Genomic DNA, 18,901 nt, shown 5'->3' on the forward strand with positions numbered 1-18,901 from the left:
CGCACTGCACTGATCCGATGGCAGGAGCCAGGTGCTTCTCCTGGTCTCCCATGGGGTGCAGGGCCCAAGCACTTGGGCCATCCTCCACTGCACTCCCGGGCCACAACAGAGAGCTGGCCTGGAAGAGGGGAAACCGGGATAGAATCCTGTGCCCCAGCTGGGACTAGAACCCGGTGTGCTGGTGCCGCAAGGCGGAGGATTAGCCTAGTGAGCCGTGGCGCCGGCTTGAATGCTGTCTTGTATTCAATTAATGCACCCTACCCCGAACTGGGGATGAGTGGGAGGGTGTAGATGAATGTGCTGTCACTTTAAAGCGTATAGTTCGCTACCTATGAGAAGAACCCCACCCCCCACCCCCACCCCCCAGCCCTTAACCCTGGAAAGCTCTCTGTCTCCAACTGCCCATGCCAAGGTGCAACCTACAGACGCGGCACCTCCCTGTGGGTTCTCTCAGTTACCACTGTCTTGCATTTGAGTTATTCAGGTTTAATCCCAATAATATAAGACATAGAATTGGGGCATATGACGGATTCCTAAGTGAAAAAAATAGGGCCGAAACTTCCTTGGCTCAAGTGTGGGCCTGCTTGATCCATCGGCAAAAAATAGAAATCCCTGTGCCCACGGTGCTTGGCTGGGGGGAGGGGAGGCTCAGATCTTGCGCCCACCCCCGAAGACACTTGAAGCCCTCTGCTTCGCATTCAGGTTTTGAGTTGGATTCCGGGCCCTTGGGAAGGAGGCCTGACGTCCCTTCTTGCTCTTCCGCCCTCACATCGTCCCCGCGTGGTCCCCTCCTCCCGCCCTGGTGGCCCGGATGGATCCTGCATCAATATATTGGGGTGGAAAGGGGCAGCCCCACGTTGTGGAGGTGAGGGCGGGGGTGGGTGCCTCCCCTTGGGCTCACTGCTGCTTCTGCTGCAGCTCTTGAGACTGGAGCACCTTGCCCTTTGGGCTCGGGTATTCGCTAGTGTCTGAAGGGCTCTGTTCTTCCTCCTCCTCCTCCTCCTCCTCGTCGTCGTCGTCCTCCTCCTCCAGCTGCGGGTCTTGGGCTCGCTCCCGGGCCCGCCTTCTCTCCAGCATCTCTTCAAAGAAGATCTGGCAGCTGAAGCCCTCGCGGATGCCATACTGGGCGTGCTCCAGCAGCTCCCCCAGCGTGGGGAAGACGCGGCAGCAGGCCACGCAGCGCAGCCCGTAGTTTGTGGTGACCAGCCAGTCCGGCGGCGCCCGCAGCTCCTGCGGGGAGCACTCCAGCAGCTGCTCCGGGTCCTCGGGCTCCGAGCAGCAGTCGTCCTGACAGGCTTCGAGCTCCCAGCGCAGGTCGGTGTTGGACGCCATCTCGAAGGACGAACCTTTCCTCCTCTGCCTCTTGATGAACTCGGCCTCGCGGATGCGGGGCTTCCTGCTGATGGGCTCGAAGCCCTCCTCGGTCTCCCAGGCGACCGCCACGCCGCGCACGGTCTGCACGTGGGTGTAGAGCGCGCACACGCTCTGCGGGGGCCCCTCCTCGTCACACATGCAGGAGCAGCAGGACTTGTACTGCGAGTAGGACTGGTACTCGGAGGCGGACTGCGACGATGGGGAGCTGCTCCAGCCCAGCACTCGCCGGGCCCTGGAGGCAAACCAGGTATCCTCGTCATGGGGAATGGCGGGCCCTGGCGGGGGAGAGTGGGTGTCCTTTAGGATCCCTGAGAAGCAAGGACACGATCGTCAGCGCCCCCAAAGGTTCCTGTCCGCAACCTCCCTACAGAAGCCACAGGCTCCTGGAGCAGGTGCCATCACCCGCCCCCCCTCCCCTCCCCCGGGGCCCTGGAGCAGGTGCCGTCATCCCCCTGCCTCTGTTTCTTCCTAAAGTAGGGTTCATGATAAAGTCACTCCCCATCACCGCCCTCTGGGTGATGCCAGAGAGGGAATAATGCATGAACAGGATCATAAACAGTAGGCTAAACCCCAGAAGGGGTTGGTGGCACATCCGCAGGCCGCAATGATCTCTGAGAATGAATGAATGAACTATGAATGCACTGCGCAATGGGGAAGCGGCCATGGAGTTTAAGCTCGCATTTCAGTGGCATTCTAGAAAAGAAGACTCTGCAGGACAAAATGGAGCAGGGTACCAGGAGCTGGCAGTGAGGGGCGCTGGGGACGGGGAGGGGGAGACCGATCCTAAGGGGGGCCCAAGGGAACTCTGGGGGCTGTGTCAATAAGCAGCTCAGTAAAAGTCCATTGCAAGGCAAGGCAAGGGAGGTACTTCAGCGAAGCTGCCCAGAACCACGGTCCCTATCACCCTTGGGAACACGGTTTTATCTTACCCAAGGGACCCCTTGCCTCCTCCTGAGCCCTTATGGTGCCCTGCCACCAGGGCCATTGTGTTCAGAGCAACCCTGAGAAATGGCCTGGTTCTGATTCCCATTCAACCAAGTAAGACAGAGACCCAGAGATGATGGTGAGTGGGTGGTGGAGCCACGGAGCCGTCCTATCTGGCACGGCTCACATACACGGCTGAGTGGTCTTCAGACTGCTGTTCTAGGTGAGCTCTCATCCATGTATTATGATTGTATGTCACTGCCCCAGTCACAGGATGGACGCGTCAATTCTGCTTCTCTTTAATACACACGAAAATAAACACAGGGCAGTCACCGCTTAGCAGGCTCACCTCCTGGAATCATCTCACACGTCTTCAGAACAGTCCAGGTCCTGCAGCGCCTCCCGCAAGCACCGATTTCCTTGCCCTCCCCTCCTCACCCACTCTTTTTTTTTTTTTTTTTTTTTTTTGACAGGCGGAGTGGACAGTGAGAGAGACAGACAGAGAGAAAGGTCTTCATTTTCCTTTTCCTTTTCCGTTGGTTCACCCTCCAATGGCTGCTGCGGCCGGCGCGCTGCGGCCGGCACACCGCGCTGATCTGATGGCAGGAGCCAGGTGCTTATCCTGGTCTCCCATGGGGTGCAGGACCCAAGCACTTTGGGCCATCCTCCCCTGCACTCCCGGGCCACAGCAGAGAGCTGGCCTGGAAGAGGGGCAACCAGGACAGAATCCGGAGCCCCGACCGGACTAGAACCCATTGTGCTAGCGCCGCAAGGTGGAGGATTAGCCTAGTGAGCCGCAGCGCCGGCCTCCCACCCACTCTTAGGGCCGACGCAATCCTTCATCAGCAGCATCGGGGAACTACCTTGGACCCTCCTCTCCCCAGAGCCTCCATCCCGGAGAGCACAGCCTGACTGTCCGCCCGCCACCCACTCTTTCTTTAGCCCTACCTGGCCAGCACACTCCCAGGCTCTCCTGCGTGGACTCAGGTGTGGTCAAGCTGAGGGTGGTCCCATCAGCTGGCAACTGCTCTCCCCTGTGGTCCGAGAAGTGGCGTTTCATGATTTGAGAGCCGAGCCCGGGTTCTCCTTGGTCTGGTTGTTGGGTGAGAGTTGGCTTGAGTTGTGCTGACCCCTTCAGATGGCCCCGGCCCACGTGGCTGCTGGGCTTTCTTGGGAGGTCACCAGGATGTTGGCTGTGTTCTGTGACCTCATCAATGACACAAGTCTGTGACCCATGGCAGGCACAGAGACCCAGCCAGGATGCTGGAGACACTCCCTTTCATGATGTCATTTCCCTTGGGAGCTGTCTGGCTTGTGTGTTATCAGAGGCACCACACATATACATACATACAACACAGACACATGCTCCTATACACAACTACACCCACAACAATACAAGCACACAAGCACACAGAGAGAGAGAGAGAGGGAGAAACGTATGTATATGCATGATTGCTCAGACACATATACCCTGGAACATGCATGAACACACATGGTAGTATAAACAGACACACGTGCACACACGGCAACATGCAAGACACACATTCACTTATCCACACACATACACGTGCTTTCACACAAACACACCAGCTTCCCTGACACATGCACACAGCCGTCACCTGACATCAGCCTGGGCCTGTTTCCCACCTGGAGAGACTAGGTGCTGAAAATGTCACCTCCCACCACCACCACCGTCACCATCTGCAAGTCCGCATGCCGGCCTTGTTTGGGCTCTTTGGCCCTCCACGCCTCACCCCTCTCCCCTCTGCGCACACCCCTGCGCAGTCCCTGGTGCTCTGGCCTCCATGCTGTCTCTCAAACACACCAGATACCTCCCCTCCCGCCTCAGGGCTCTGGCCCTTCCTTCTACCTGCCCCAGGCTCTCCCTTGCACCCTGTCTCAGCTGGACGGCCACCTTGTCACAGCAGCCTGCTCAGCACCCTGAGGGCACCCCGGCGCCCTCCCTCTCTCTGTGGCTTCACCGTGCTTTGCTCTCCAGTAACGTCCACCTGTGTGTGTCCCATAGGCTGTCCTGGCTCCTCCTCTTTAATGCACACGGAGGAAGGCAAAGACACCCTTCTTTTTCCCGGTTACAGCCACAGGGTCTGGAACGGTCTCTGACACATCAATGAGCACCCTGGAAATAACTGTCAAGGAAGCCGTGTTGGGCGCTGCTCGGGGCTCCCGCATTCCACATCGGGGTGCAAGGGCTCGAGTCCCAGCCCTGTTCCCAATTCCAGCTCCCTGCCGCGGTGCACCCTGAGAGACACCAGATGGTGGCTTAGGTACTGGACTCTGCCATGCACTTAGGAGACCCAGCTCCTGGTATCGGCCTCTTTTAACCATGGCTGTTGCAGGCGCTTGTGGAGGCTGTCTGCCTTTCAAATAAAATGCAAATAAATAAGTAAAAAGAAAGAACTGTCAAGGCAGTGCATAAACAATGAGCGCATGGGCTGACAAGGAGCTCACCTACCTCGCCGAGCTGCCCCTATCTGCCCCCAGACCTCTACAGCTCCAGGGTGGGCTGGTTCCCTCTCAAGGGTTCTGAATCACCTCTTGCGTCTCGCCCCAGCCTGGTGAGCCTGGCGCACCTGCCACCTGCCATCTCCCTCTGCACCAGGACGTCCTGGAGCTAGAGGAATGCACGTCCCCCAACACGCTGCTCCCCACCTCCCCAGCTCGAGTCCCCTGAGTCCCAGAGTCGACACAGTTCCCAAACAGGATGAATGGAGCACAATTCCCACGCTCCGGAAGCAGCGCCCACGTCACCAGCACATCCAGCCGCTGGGCACATCCTCCCTGCACCCACAGCAACGGAGGGCCGGCATTCCCGGCTCAGAAGAGGACATTATAGAGGTGTGCTTTCTTCCCAGAGAAATATGGGCCTTGCCTTAGAAAAGTAAAGTGGTGAGGGGTTGGTGGCATTGTGATGAAGGGCTAAGCTGCTACTTCAAACACCAGTATCTCCTATCAGAACCCCTGGTTGGAGAACTGAATGCTCCACTTCCAATCCAGCTTTCTGCCAATGTACCTGGGAAGGCAGCAGACGATGGCACGATGACCAAAGCGTTTGGGCCCCTGCCACCCATGTGGGAGACATGGATGGAACTCCTGGCTCCTGGCTTCAGCCTGGCCCAGCCACAGGCATTGGAGCCATTTGGAGAGTGAGCTGGTGGATGGGAGAAGATTCGCTCACTCGTTCATAGTCTAATGGTTCACTCCTCAAATACTTGCAGGAGCCGGGCTGGGTCCAGCTGCAGCCAGGAACCATGAATCAATCCAGGTCTCCCAGGTGGGTGGCAGGAACCCATGTACTTGATCCCTCACCACTGCCTCCCAGATCCACATGAGGAAGGAACCTGCAAGTGAAGAGCTGTTGCGGGGAGACCACTGGGGACCCCACTCTGGGACACTGGCATCTTGACTGTGAGACTAAACATTGGCCCAGAGGAAACGAACACTTTTATACTCTGTAGTTAACGGTGCCACTCACCTTTCTCAATGGATGTCGGTGGCAGCCATCAGAGTGTGTTCCTTCACTATGGAGGTAACAACCAGCGCCCTCCGGGGAACAGTCACAGTTTGAGCCATAAGCATCAAACAGTGCGTAGAGAAGCATTTACTGCAGCACTGGTAGAACAGAAAAAAACACAGCAGCCAGTATTCCAAAGATCGTGAGCGTGAACACACGCAGACTGGGGACTGCTGTACAGCAACAAAAAGAAAGAAACCTACAAGTCCTAGTAAATGAACTCGTGTTACATGAAGACACAAGGTGCAATGAAACGTATAAAGGATCCCATTTATGCAAAAATTAAAAATGGCACCCCTCCCCTTAAAGTCCCCAAGCCAAGTTCTGCGTTGCCTGGGGAGGTCTCAAAATAATTATACCCCAACGAGAACAAAGTGGCCTTGCGGGGAGAAGATTCAGGGCAGGGGGCAGCCGGATCCAGAGATGGGACCCCAATCTGCATCCTCGGACAGCGGGCAGGGCCCCTGTCCCTGAACCTCGGAGGGGTCTGGGACTTCCTCTGTCAGCAGCATGCAGAGCAGCGGTGCCCTGTGTCGAGGCAAAATCATGGACACGGTGACCTCGTCCGGTTGCCCCTCCGCTCCCCTCTGCACTGTTGTGTCAAGGAACCCAGATAAGGAGCCCAAGTGTTCCGGACAGCAACCCCCTTGTGTGAGTGAAGGAGCCTCCAGATGATTCATCTCCAGGCCCTGAGCCCCCCGTTGAGGCCTGGACACCGGGCAGCAGAGCCCAGCCGTCCCTTCTGTGTCTTGGCTTGAATGCCCCACCCCCAGAAGCCATGAGCACAGCAAAACGTGCTTGTGCATCGGGCTTCAGGGCCGTTTGTTACAGGGTCGTGACCACTCAGTAGGCCCTGACTTCGCCTGTACAGTCGTCCATTATCTATGGTTTTGCTTTCCATGATTTCAATCACCCGCAGTGAACCATGGCCCAAAAATACTACATGGAAAATTCCAGGAATATACAAAACTGGACAGTTTACTTATTAATTTATTGGGTGGGGGGATGTTTCATTGCTGGTCCATTCCTTAAGTTTCTGCAATAGACAGGGCTGGGCCAGGAGCCGGGAATTCAGGCCAGATGTCCCAACCACTTGAGCCATCATCTGCTGCCTCCCAGAGTCTGCATGATCAGGAAGCTGGAGTCAGCAGCAGAGCCACGACTCGAACCCAGGCCCTCCAATACGAGATGCCGTCATCCCAAGCATCATGTCATTTACTAGGTCAAAGTCAGGAAGTCAGAGAGGGCCTGGGGTCCCACGACCTCCTCAAGTGCCCTGAGGACCTCCCACTTGGCCCCGCCCCTCAAAGGCCATAATAGTGTATGGAGGACCCAGCCTCGACACCACATCCAACCACAGCAGCGCCCTGGTGTCAGAGGAAACCTTATCATGGGTGTGGACGCACAGGAAAAAGCATTGGACACAGGGATTGGGACCACCTGTGACTTTAAGAGTCCATGGGGGCAGGGTGGGTGGCAGTGCTGTGGCGTGGTGGGTAAAGCTGCCTCCTGCAGTGCCCACATCCCATATGGGTGCTGGTTAGAGTCCCGGCTGCTCCATTTCCGATCCTACTCTTTGCTATGGCCTGGGAAAGCAGTGGAAGATGGCCCAAGTGCTTGGGCCCCTGCAGCCACGTGGGAGAGCCGGAAGAAGCTCCTGGCTCCTGGCTTCGGATCAACACAACTCCAGCCACTGCAGCCATTTGGGAAAATGGGAGACCTCTCTCTCTCTCTCTCTCTCTCTCTCTCTCTGCCTCTCCTTCTCTCTATGTGTAACTCTGACTTTCAAATAAATAATTTTTTAAATCCTCTCAGCGATCCTGTCAAGCAGATGGAGAGGTTGGGAGGTGCAGAATTTCACAGGTGGGGGCTTCTGTCTCAAGCTGGGGGCGGGGCTGCTTTGCCAGGAGTTCCTGACTGTGTCCGGGCCCCAGCAGTGATGGAGTGCAATTGTCTGGAGCCTTCACATGGCCTCTGGGCTGCTTCCATCCACAGGAAGGGCCTCTGGCTCCATGCAGATATGCAGGGCAGACCACCCACGCAGGGCTCCCGCCCCGCCCCCAGGGCCTTCCAGCTGCTTCCCCAGCCGTGCCAGGAAGCTCCAAGCTTCACGGCCACAGCCAGCAGGGTTGGTGTACAAAACCCCCAAAAGGGCCAACGCAGCACTTTCTTGGAGAGCTGAGTGCCGGCCAGCTCACTCTGCACGTCGCACGTGAGCCCTAAACCTCGCTCACCAGAGAGCCGGGACGGGTTTTCCTTCTGAAACCCACTCCTCCCAGCCCCTGCTTTGCTCAGCCGGGAAGGCTAGCGGGAAACCAAGCAGCCGTGGCCGCAGCAGGAAGCGGAGGAACGCTACATCTTCCTGGTTTCCCTGGGTTTCTGATGCCGCTAGCTGAGCCCTGTAGAAAATCTCATCGTCTACCCCAGGATCCAGAGCGCCCCCTGGCCCAGGAGCCTGCCGTTCCCAGGTGCATTGGGTGTGCTAGTGGCTTTGCTTTGGCTGAGCCACTGCGTAAAAGTTTTTGCAAGGTTAAGACTCCTTTGTAGGGGTCCTCTGCCATGGCACAGTAGGTTAATCCTCCACCTGCGGTGCCAGCATCCCAAATGGGCGCCCGTTCTAGTCCCAGCTGCTCCTCTTCCAATCCAACTCTCTGGTATGGCCTGGGAAAGCAGTAGAAGATCAGTGGAGGATGGCCCAAGTGCTTGGGCCCCTGCACCCGCATGGGAGACCAGGAGGAAGCACCTGGCTCCTGGCTTCAGATCGGCTCAGTGTTCCGGCCATGGCCGCCATTTTGGGGGGTGAACCAATGGAAGGAAGACCTTTCTCTGTCTCTCTCTCTCTCTAGCTCTGCCTGTAAAAAAAAAAAAAAAAATGGCCCAAGTCCTTGGGACTCCTGCACCCGCATCTCGGGCATCTCGGGAGACCTGGAAGAAGCTCCTGGCTCCTGGCTTCGGATGGGCACAGCTCTGGTCATTGCGGTCATTTGAGGAATGAACCAATTAACCAGCGGAAGGAAGACCATTCTCTCTGTCTTTCCCTCTCACTGTAACTCTACCTCTCAAATAAATAAATAAAATCTTAAAAAAAAAAGACTCCTCTCCAGATACTGCAAATGTGCAGATGGGGTCTCATGGTCTCCCTGTCACTCGGAGGGGCTGGCGTGTGGCGCAATGGGTTAAGCTACCACTTGGGACTCCAGCGTCCCATATTGGAGCAATGGTTTGAGTGCGGGCTGCTCTGCTTCCAATCCAACTCCCTGCTAATATGCAAAATAAATAAATAAATAAATATAATAATAATAAAAAAGGCAGTGAAAGATGGTCCAAGTCCTTGGACCCCTGCCACCCACTCAGGAGACCCATATAGAGGTCCTGGCTCCTGGCTTTTTCCTGGCCCAGACCTGGCTGTTGCAGCCGTTTGAGAGGTGAACCAGAGAATGGACAATCGCTCTCTGTCTCTGTCTCCACCCCACCCGATGCTCTGCTGCTCTGCCTTTCCAATAAATAAACCTTAAAAAAATATTCCTAGGATCAGACTTAACCCCCCCCCCACCCCACACCCCTCCCCCCCCCCCCAGCGGCGGCGGAGTGGGGAGGAGTTTGCCTCCAGGCTGCTTGCCCAGGTTGGGGGAGTGGGTGGGAGGGTGAGCCTCAGAGTGCGGGCTCCGCCCCCTCCCCACTGAAGGTCAATCCCCAGCAATTAAGGAAGGCCTCATCCTTGGGCTTGGCCTGCTGAGAAGGCGCCAGAAGCCATCAGAACTAGGGAGGTAGTCCTTGAGCTCATTCTCAGCTGCTGCTCGTAACTATTTAAACAGAAGTGAGTCAGCCAGCAAGGAGTGGGAGAAGCTGCTCCCCGCTCCGCAAACCAGCGGGAAGGGAGTGGTGCTCTTGTCTGCCTCCAGGCCTGATATCAGGGAGTCAGGAAGGAGAGGAGAGGCCCAGCCCTGGCCCTGGCTTGGGGCTCTCAGGCAGGTCCTGCCCCTGCCCGCAGCTGCCTCTCTCCTGCTCTGCTCCAGCTCAGGGGGCTGGCGATGCTGAACAAGCTTGCTGTATCTTCTTCCATCCGGCACATGCTTCCATGGACGGCTGATCTCAGCTGGGAGGAGGGACAGTCACCTGGACACCGGGCACGTGAACCGTGTGCTCCCCGCACCCCAGCCACCACCGGCCCTTCCCTTTGCATGGTTGGTGAGAGCCACACAGGGAGCCCTGGGGACAGGGCTGGGTCTTCCCTGTCTCTAACAGCCCAAACAGGCTGGCCCTAGGCCACCCTGGACACAGCTCTCAGGCCACAGTCGCTAGCCTGGACCGAGTGGCCCTTCCTGCAGCACGGCCCTGGGCTCCGCCTTGGACGGCGAGTTGCTTCTGCAAGTGAGCTGTGCTCTCTGTCCTGCAGCCTTGGACTCACATCCGAGGCATACGGGGCGGGGGTACTCGTCACAGAAAGCAGCCACAGGCGTTCATGGTGGACCCCTGAGCAGGACTGGGGTCATCTATTCTCGTCCCCACCGTTGGACTGGTTATTGCAAAGCTTTGACCAAAGACTGGCTTCTGCCCTGCCTGTCCTTTAGAGAGAACATGCAGCTGCTTGATGTATGCAGGGTTCGGTGTCCCAGGGGAGGCCAGCGACAGTCCCTCCCCGAGCACACCCAAAGCCTCCAGCAGATCCCAAGACCCCCTCCCCCGGCAATGACGTAGGGGCAGAGTAAGGGCACTTCTGGGAAAGCCAGATCACATGTTGCGAAATTCCCGCAGGAAAGTTTCTGAGAAAAGAACCCCAGGCCAAGACTTAGAGGTCAGTGTGCGAAGTGGTCCGTGCAGTCACACCTGTAGCTCCTTGCAGGCACTGGCTGGGACACTGGCTTCCAGCGCCCCCTGTCTGTCCCCAAGCGCCAAGCCTAAGAGCTTTGCTCCAGCTACAAGACCTGGTTCTCTCTGCCTGGCGCCGGGTGCCCAACATGTACAAAGGAGAGACTCCTGGTTGGGGAAAGTGACATTGGTGGGGGCAGAACTGGGCTCTCACACATCCACCGTGCAGTGGTGGCTACAACAGAGTGCCTTCCGCCTGACCCAGCCACGGCACCTGTACCCCGCAGAGCCAGAAACCCTACCAGTGTTGGCGCGGGAGAGGAAGGTTTGGCTCATTTCACGCGGCAAACACAGCTCTCCATGCAGCCTGTGCGCTCGTATTGCACAACACCAAAGACTGGGTCCTTCATATGGCAAAGCGGCTGATTTAGTGCACGACTCTGGTGGCCAGACAACCCAAGCCGCGTGGTGCCCGGGGGGATTTTTCTTCCTGCTGAAATTTTTAGAAATGTTCTAACTCTTTGAGGTTCTTTGTCTCGTGTCCACAAGCATTTAGGCATAGGGACAAGGATGCGTGAGCAATGGGGAAGGGAGCTTATTAGGCAAAATGCAGAGTTCCTGGCAGTCGGGAAGGGTCCGCAGATGGGGCGATGTGGTCGTGTTTAGGGGTTTTTACATGTTTTCAGATGGGGAGCTTTCCTGATTAGTAACATATATGCTAATGAGGTGAAAACCTCTGAGCCACTCAGGGAGCACCTGCCAGAATCACTTTTCTGTTTTTTTTTTTTTTTGCATAGATATGCTAATGACGTGAAGCCGAAGCCTCCTCCTGAGCCCCTCCAGTAACACAATCTGCCCAGGGAGGTCCAGTGTGTCTGCCACGGCGGGGGCCTGTGGCTGATGTGACAGCCTGTGGTTCCAGGGCCCCGGGTCCCTCCCCACCGGCCTGCATTCAGGACCTGTCGCCCTGTCGCCTGTCTCTGTCAGTGGCATGGTCTGCATCACGGCCGTGTGGTGTGGAGAAGCGTGAAGGGAGGTGGCCATGTGCTGAAAGGGGCACGTGCATGGGGCGGGCTTGCCTTAACCCCTTGCTTTCCCAAGAACTGCCCAGGTCCCGAGTCCCTTGAGAATTACAGGACTCCCTTCCCAGGTGGCCCCCATGACCTAACCACCTTCCCTCAGGGCCCGTGTCTTAAAGATCCACCCCACCTCTCAATCCCACCACATTGGGGACTCAGCCTCTACCCCAGGAAATTTTGGGGGACACATCCCAGCCAACCCCTAGCACAGACTCTGCCAGCAGCTGTGGCAACTCCACAGTGGCTGTCAGAAATTCTGCAAATACAGTAAGATTAGAGAGGATTGTAGAGGAAATATTTATTATTTAATAGGCGGGAGCATCTGGCTATTATTTAAATTCCAATTCATCGTTTTACAATGATTCCCCATAAACTTGCAGACAACTCAGGAAATTTAACAGTACTGTGTTAGATACAACACACCCACAGGCTATTTACGGAGCTCAGATCCACAGGCCACGGGCAGTGCAGTCAAATACCACTGAAACAGGCCGAAGATATATTTTTTACTATTATTAACCTGCCTTAGTGAAGCAGGTACGAATGGCCCGCCTTTGAAGCACAGTGGATACACAAATACAAGTCTCCTTATGACAAGTGGCAGGCCACAAACATCATTAATGCAACCTGAGTCGTACAGTCGGCCTCACCACCCAGCCCACCAGGAATTAAACCGATCGCAATAGAGCACAGTTAGCATCATTCCGCAGCAAGAGTAGCAGCGATGGAAAGCCGACCTGCAAAGCACCCCCAGGGATGAGCTTCTGGAAGCAAAGCCCCCTCCTCACCAGCGCCCCCACATGGCAGCGGGAGGTGTGTGCAGGGGGAGGGTAGCCGCACTGCCTGAGCACCAGATGTCCCGACAGGGCCTCCAACTTCAACCCTTGCACAACATAATACCAGGCTGTGTAAAATGCAAGTGGCAAACATTTGGAACCGAAATAACTCGGATCACCCATGTGTGCTCCGTGAAGGTACCAAGCCCAAGTCGGCGCAGCCATTCCTCTGTCAGGATGGAAAATGACGTGGATCTCCCATGAGTTCATGGCCAGCAGGGGCATCCTGTTGCGTGCTGGGGCTAGCTTGGCTGGCTGGTGAGCATCAGTTGTTCAGTCTCTCAAGAACTTTGCAAAGCCAGATGTTAAACGCAGCCATTATCTAAGTCAAAATCCTATGGGCCGGCGCCGCGGCTCACGAGGCTAATCCTCCACCTTGCGGTGCCGGCACACCAGGTTCTAGTCCTGGTCGGGGTGCCGGATTCTGTCCCGGTTGCCCTCTTCCAGGCCAGCTCTCTGCTGTGGCCAGGGAGTGCAGTGGAGGATGGCCCAAGTGCTTGGGCCCTGCACCCCATGGGAGACCAGGAGAAGCACCTGGCTCTTGCCTTTGGATAGGCCGCGGCGGCCATCGGAGGGTGAACAGCAAAGGAAGACCTTTCTCTCTGTCTCTCTCTCACTGTTCACTCTGCCTGTCAAAAAAAAAAAAAAATCCGATGAACTTCCAATGAAACAAATAATAGTAGATGCAAAAAAAAAAATAGGTACTCAAAACTCTCCACCTCCTAATTGTTTTATTACATTTCACCACCCAGTGGCAACTCAGAGGAGGGGCTGGTGGGAGTATTTACACCACGGTGATCAGCAGAGGCGAGAATCAGCTCCATCTTCCCCTAGCCCTTCCCCGGGAGCAAGATGTTATTGTCATCCCAGCAGTTCTAGAAGGCTCCACACCAGCCCTGCAGGCTGGCACCTCAGTCTGGAGCCCCAGGCTCGGGGCAGGGAGCAAGCAGCATTTGAGTCACTGAGTACAGCCAAGGAACAGACACCGGCCCCTGTCCACACAGGGTTAAAACCTCACTGCTCCTGTCCACACAGGGTTAAAACCTAACAGGCTGGAAGGAGGCCGCGTGGGAAAGACATGACATTTGTTTGCAAGGGAACATAAACAAGGACAAATGAAGACAGTGAAATGTGGCTCACAGAGCGCCTGATCAAAGCCAGCTGGGTGAGCCAAGGGCTGCAGGGGCGGGGGCTGGGCCAGCACCGGGAGAGGGGGTGGGGCAGCCTCTCCAGCCAGGGGACTGCCCAGGGATGGGGGTGTGGCTTGGGGAAGTTGGGGCTTCAGGCACTGGAGACCTGAGTTAGCTGTCCCAGCTGCCCGGAGGAAGGCTCGCCCCATCTGTCTCCTCTGCTCCGTGGTTGTGGAACAGAAAGGAACCGGTATTTATCTCCCAGCAACCTCATGCCAAGTATAGAGTGGAGCGCCGCACTCCGTCATTGAGTTCTCGTGACAGTCCCGAGGGTGGGGGTGGGGCCGCTGGGCTCTCCGCTCTCCCCTCCCCTGTTTCTTCAGCCAAAACTTTCCCGGAGTCAAGTTTAGGCATCAGTGCCACGGCCTGCGTCCGTCCACAGAGCACAACCCGTTCCCATCACAGGAAGCCAGACGGCCGCCAGTGCCCACCGGAGCCCGCCGCTGCCTGCCCGTTCCTTCCCTGTCCCCTGCCTCCAGACACCTGCCCCATCTCACAGCTCTCTCACCCCACCCCGCACCGTCTACCACTCCTCCTGAGCCACAGAGCCCCATCAAGTGCTCCCGTGAGCCCCCGGGGCTTGGCGTTTACAAACGGTCCTCGACTCACCCAATTTATGACTTTTCAGCAGCCAGACATACTTGGTGGAAACTGCCACCAGCTCTCCGCACTGTGCTGGGCTGCTAAGCTAAGCTATTTCCGAGGTTAAGCGGGTGCACTGCCTGTCCACTCAGGGTGTTATCAGGGGTGGAACTCCATGGTAACTGGAACAGCATCTATACTTTCATCAGGTCAAGGCAGCATGGAGGACAGAGTGCTACGTTGCTTCTATGAACAACAGCTGAAGCTATGCCACAGCTGAAGCTAACTCCATACAGTGAAGAGACCGGGTTAGCCCATGGTTTTGGAGGCTGACGTCCAAATTGCTCCAGAGAGGACCCCCTTGGCTGGGTCACCTTGGTGGCAGGTGTCGGTGCTGGGATTGTGTGTGGGAGGGGGTGAGCACGTGATCAGAGCAGAAGCCAGAGGCAGCCCGGGCTCCCGTAATCCCTTTGACCAAAGGATAGCCCACGAGACCCCGCCTCTGTAAGATCCACACTGCCCCCTGCCACACTGGGGGACCCCTGATGGACACACCCGATCCATTTCCTAACCATTTCCAGTCTAGAAAGTTTCTCTCCCCTCCTCCCACCCATGCCCTGCTCTGGGAATCTCAGTAAGTTCTCTGGGCCATGTGGATCATTGCTTTAGGGTCGGGGCTATGGATCCAAGAGAGCATCTATGCGGTCAATCCCAGAGAGTCCTATTTTTTAAAAAAATATTTATTTATTTATTTGAAAGTCAGAGTTATACAGAGAGAGAAGGAGAGGCAGAGAGAGAGAGAGAGAGAAGTCTTCCATCCGCTGGTTCACTCTCCAGATGGCCACAATGGCCGGAGCTGCACCGATTCGGAGCCAGGAGTTTCTTTCAGGTCTCACACATGGGTGCAGGGGCCCAAGCACTTGGGCCATCTTCTACTGCTTTCCCAGGCCATAGCAGAGAGCTGGATCGGAAGTGGAGCAGCTGGGTCTCGAACCGGCACCTATATGGGATGCCAGCATGGCAGGTGGCAGCTTTACCCATTACGCCACAGTGCCAGCTATGATTCCTATTCTTATTTAAGACCTATCCCATACATGTCCATCCCACGGGCATTCAAACCCTCTCTTAGTCAGCTCCTCCCAAGACAGAGAAGGGAAAGGAAGGTGTCTCTCCCAGCTCCTGCTCATGTCACCTCTCTGACACGCACAGGTGCACTCAGCCTGACTCATGCCCTTACCCAGTGCTGTGCTGGCAGCAACCCCACCCCCTACTTCACCTGGCACTGGTGCCCAAGCATAGCTCACGCCCACCATGCGGCTACCCTCTCTGCCTGTCTAGTCTCCCAGCCCATCCTGCTCAAGTTGCTGTGTCCTTGCACTTGGCCAAGGCCACCTGCAAAGCAGCAGCACCAGCCCTGACCTCACTCGCTGTCTCCAAGGGCAGCCAGGCATCGTTGGAACCCAACCTGAGCTGCTGCACCCCAGACGAAGTGGTCAGCGGGGAATGAATGTGCCTGTTTCCCAACATCGGGAGCAGAAGCCTTGCATCCTTGTAAATCCCACTGCTCAAACCCTTTGCACTCTGACTGTGCCACAGGCAAACTGTTTGTTTGTTTGCTTTTAAGATTTATTTATTTATTTATTTGAAAGGCAGACTTAGAGAGAGACTCACACACACACACACACACACACACACACACAGAGAGAGAGAAAGGACTTCCATCCACTGGCTCACTCCCCACATGGCTGCAGCAGCCAGGGAGCTGCACCCATCTGAAGCAAGGAGCCAGGAGCTTCATCCGGGTCTCTCACATGAGTGCAGGGGAACAAGCATATGGGCCATCCTCTGCTGCTTTCCCAGGCGCATTAGCAGGGAGTTGGATCAGAAGTGGAGCAGCGGGGACTTGAACCAGCATCCATATGGAATGCCGGCACTACAGGCGGTGATTTTACACGCTACTCCACAGCGCCAGCCCCAAAGAGAGATCTTCTATCTACTAGTTCACTCCCCAGATGGTCGCAGTAGCCAGAGCTGGACGGATCCAAAGCCAGGAGCTTCTTCCAGGTCTCCCACGTGGGTGCAGGGGCCCAAACACTTGGGTCATGCTCTGCTGCTTTCCCAGGTGCATTAGCAGGGAGTTGGACTAGAAGTGGAGCAGCCAGGACTTGAACCAGTGCCTGTGCAGGATGCTGGCGCTGCCAGTGGCAGCTTACCCTGCTACGACTCAGCGCCGGCCCCGCAAACTGGGTTTGCAGTGTGAATTGGCAGAGATTTGGCGATGAAGTTTAAGCTACTACTACAACTAGCTACTCCCAACTTTTATTTTCAATGTCCTCGCTGTGGTCATTAGTGTATCTAACTTCTCTTTCGGTGAGTTAAACACTGTCATTTCAAACTTCCGGGGAAATCACCTGTTTGCTCCAAATTGCCAAATTTATTTCCATCAAAATATCCTTTAGAGTTGCTTGTACCTGGAGTGCGGTCTGTAATTCCATAGCACTAAACGTTTGAAGAAGCACCCGCTTTGTACCAGGTGCTGTCCTGGGTGGTAGAGTACAACAGCGAACGCGAGAAACCAGATCCGTGTCCGAGGGAAGGGAGGATAAACAACAGGTGGCTCAAAGTGCGAGCGTGTGACGCGCTGTCACAGAGGATCCGGCCCTGGTGAGAAAAGAGAACCTGGTAGGTGGATGGGCGGCCTTGAAACTGCTCCCTGCAGGACGACCTGGGAGCAGAGCTTTGATGACTGAGGGATACAATTCTCCAAGCAGGGGAGAAGCCCTAAGCTAGACAGAGCGTTTTCCAGTCCTAGAAAGTCAACGTGACTCTCTCGGACTTTCCATTGGCCCACCAAGGACCGTCCTGTGTCCGTCTGAGTCGTTGACTGCTAACGTCAGCATCCGCGCTATCGCAGGTCCACTCTCAGTCTACTCTTGGAGTGGCTGGTGTGTTGAGCGCTGGATCCTGTGCGGGATGCGATGTGGAAACTCTGCGTGCTGTTGTCTCCCTCTGAACAGTGCTGGGTGTGGGGCCAGTGCTGTGGTGTAGTGGGCTAAGCCTCTGCGCTGGCATCTCATATGGGCACTGGTTCAAGTCCCGGCTGTTCCGCTTCCCATTCAGCCCTCGGCTATGGCCTGGGAAAGCAGTAGAAGATGGCCCAAGTCCTTGGGCCCCTGCACCTGTGTGGGAGACCCGGAAGAAGCTCCTGGCTGCTGGCTTTGGATCAGAAGCAGCTCCAGATGTTGCAGCCATCTGGGGAGTGAACCAGCAGATGGAAGACCTCTCTCTCTCTCTCTTTCTCTCTCTCTCTCTCTCTTCCTCTCCCTCCCTTTATCTCTCTCTCTCTGTCTCTCTCTCTCTCTCTGCAATTCTGCCTCTCAAATAAATAAATAAATAAAATCCTAAAAAAAAAGAATGCTGTGTTTTGAGTGATCTGGTATTTTCTGAGATTCTGCCCTGGGTGGATTGGGCATTAGGTTTTGGTTTTGTATTTTTCTATGTGACACCCACTCATCTGTGGGCTTAGCATCTACACGGTCACAGCTGTGCACATCTGCTCCACAATCTAGTTTCACACGTGCCTGAAAACTCTTATTTATACACCACCCAACCAATCCCAAGCCCACAGCTCAAACTCTCCAAGATCAAGCCACATCTCCCCTGTCCCAGTACCACGCAACTGGAAAACACAGACCAGAGCTCTACAACACCATTCAAACTGCAGGCTAGCTCCCCTGGCCTGCCTCGGCTTTCCCTTGGGAAACACAGCCAAGGCTCTGGGCCATGGTTTCTGCCTCTGGACCCAAACTGGTGCTTCTTCCCTGTCACCCTGCATGCTATGGCGTGTCCCCTTCTCGTGGGAAATGCACACCGTGCCACCTCCATCAATGACACTGACCTATCTGTGTTATTACCCGGCGAGCTCTACACAGGAAGACCCCGGCACAAGTCGTTAGACCGGTGGGTGAAACTCCTGGAACATTCCTCAGTTCCATCAAGCCCTGGTTTCGGTTGAGCTGGGTGGCTCCATATTGGTATGGGGGTTCAATCCCTAGTCCTGGTTTCAGTGGGGAGCCGCTGGTGCTTACCAAGCATTTTAGTGGTCTCCAAAGAAACAGACCCAGTGGGATCTGAATACAGGAGATTTATTTTAAGGAATTGACTCATGTGACTATGACCAGCAAGTGTAAAAATCTGCTGAGTGGGCTGCAGACCAGAGACCCAGGAAGAGCCAAGCTTGCAGATGCTGCAGGATTCCAGGAGTCCCTCCGAGGCCTTTGTTCTCTCCAAGCTTGCACCGGACGGCTGAGGACTTACTTGTACAATGAAGAGTCTGCCGCACTCAACGCCAGCTCATGAGATAGAAATCTGGTGCAAAAACATCGCCCCACACGCAAAGACACATCCATGGCAAAGGTCTGCCCAAACGTCTGGGCTCTGGGGCCCAGCCAAGCGGACACAGAAAACTCAGCATCCCAGCGAGCCCTGATTGTGCAGGACTTGAACTTGAGGCTGCCAGAACTCTGCGCTCGGCTTCCTTTGAGGCTGCCAGCTGCTGTTTTCCACGGAGCCCCT

At 55.8% G+C, this 18,901-nt stretch overlaps 1 protein-coding gene across 2 annotated transcripts; it reads right to left on the minus strand.

Annotated features, from left to right (window-relative positions):
• Positions 1 to 470: 470 nt before the first annotated feature.
• FAM170B (family with sequence similarity 170 member B) lies at positions 471 to 3,508 on the minus strand. Of its 2 annotated transcripts, none has more exons than XM_008252791.4 (2): positions 3,247 to 3,508; positions 471 to 1,649 (listed from the first exon to the last, which is right to left on the minus strand). In XM_008252791.4, the coding sequence occupies exons 1-2, from the start codon at positions 3,356 to 3,358 to the stop codon at positions 898 to 900; spliced, it is 864 nt and encodes a 287-aa protein (XP_008251013.1). In that variant the 5' UTR covers positions 3,359 to 3,508; the 3' UTR covers positions 471 to 897. The 2 variants fall into 2 exon arrangements, with proteins under 2 accessions (XP_008251013.1, XP_008251012.1); XM_008252790.4 differs by having other exon boundaries at positions 471 to 1,682; positions 3,247 to 3,502.
• Positions 3,509 to 18,901: the final 15,393 nt, after the last annotated feature.

This window comes from Oryctolagus cuniculus, chromosome 15 (genome assembly GCF_964237555.1).
Source record: "Oryctolagus cuniculus chromosome 15, mOryCun1.1, whole genome shotgun sequence".
NCBI classification, from domain to species: Eukaryota; Metazoa; Chordata; class Mammalia; order Lagomorpha; family Leporidae; genus Oryctolagus; species Oryctolagus cuniculus.

What these genes read in the sequence shown, in the direction of transcription:
- FAM170B (XM_008252790.4), bottom strand. Translation starts at nt 3,358, where the DNA reads ATGAAACGCCACTTCTCGGACCACAGGGGAGAGCAGTTGCCAGCTGAT. An exon ending in CCTGGGAGTGTGCTGGCCAG is followed by an intron (nt 1,683 to 3,246) that starts GTAGGGCTAAAG and finishes CTTGCTTCTCAG; the next exon opens with GGATCCTAAAGGACACCCAC.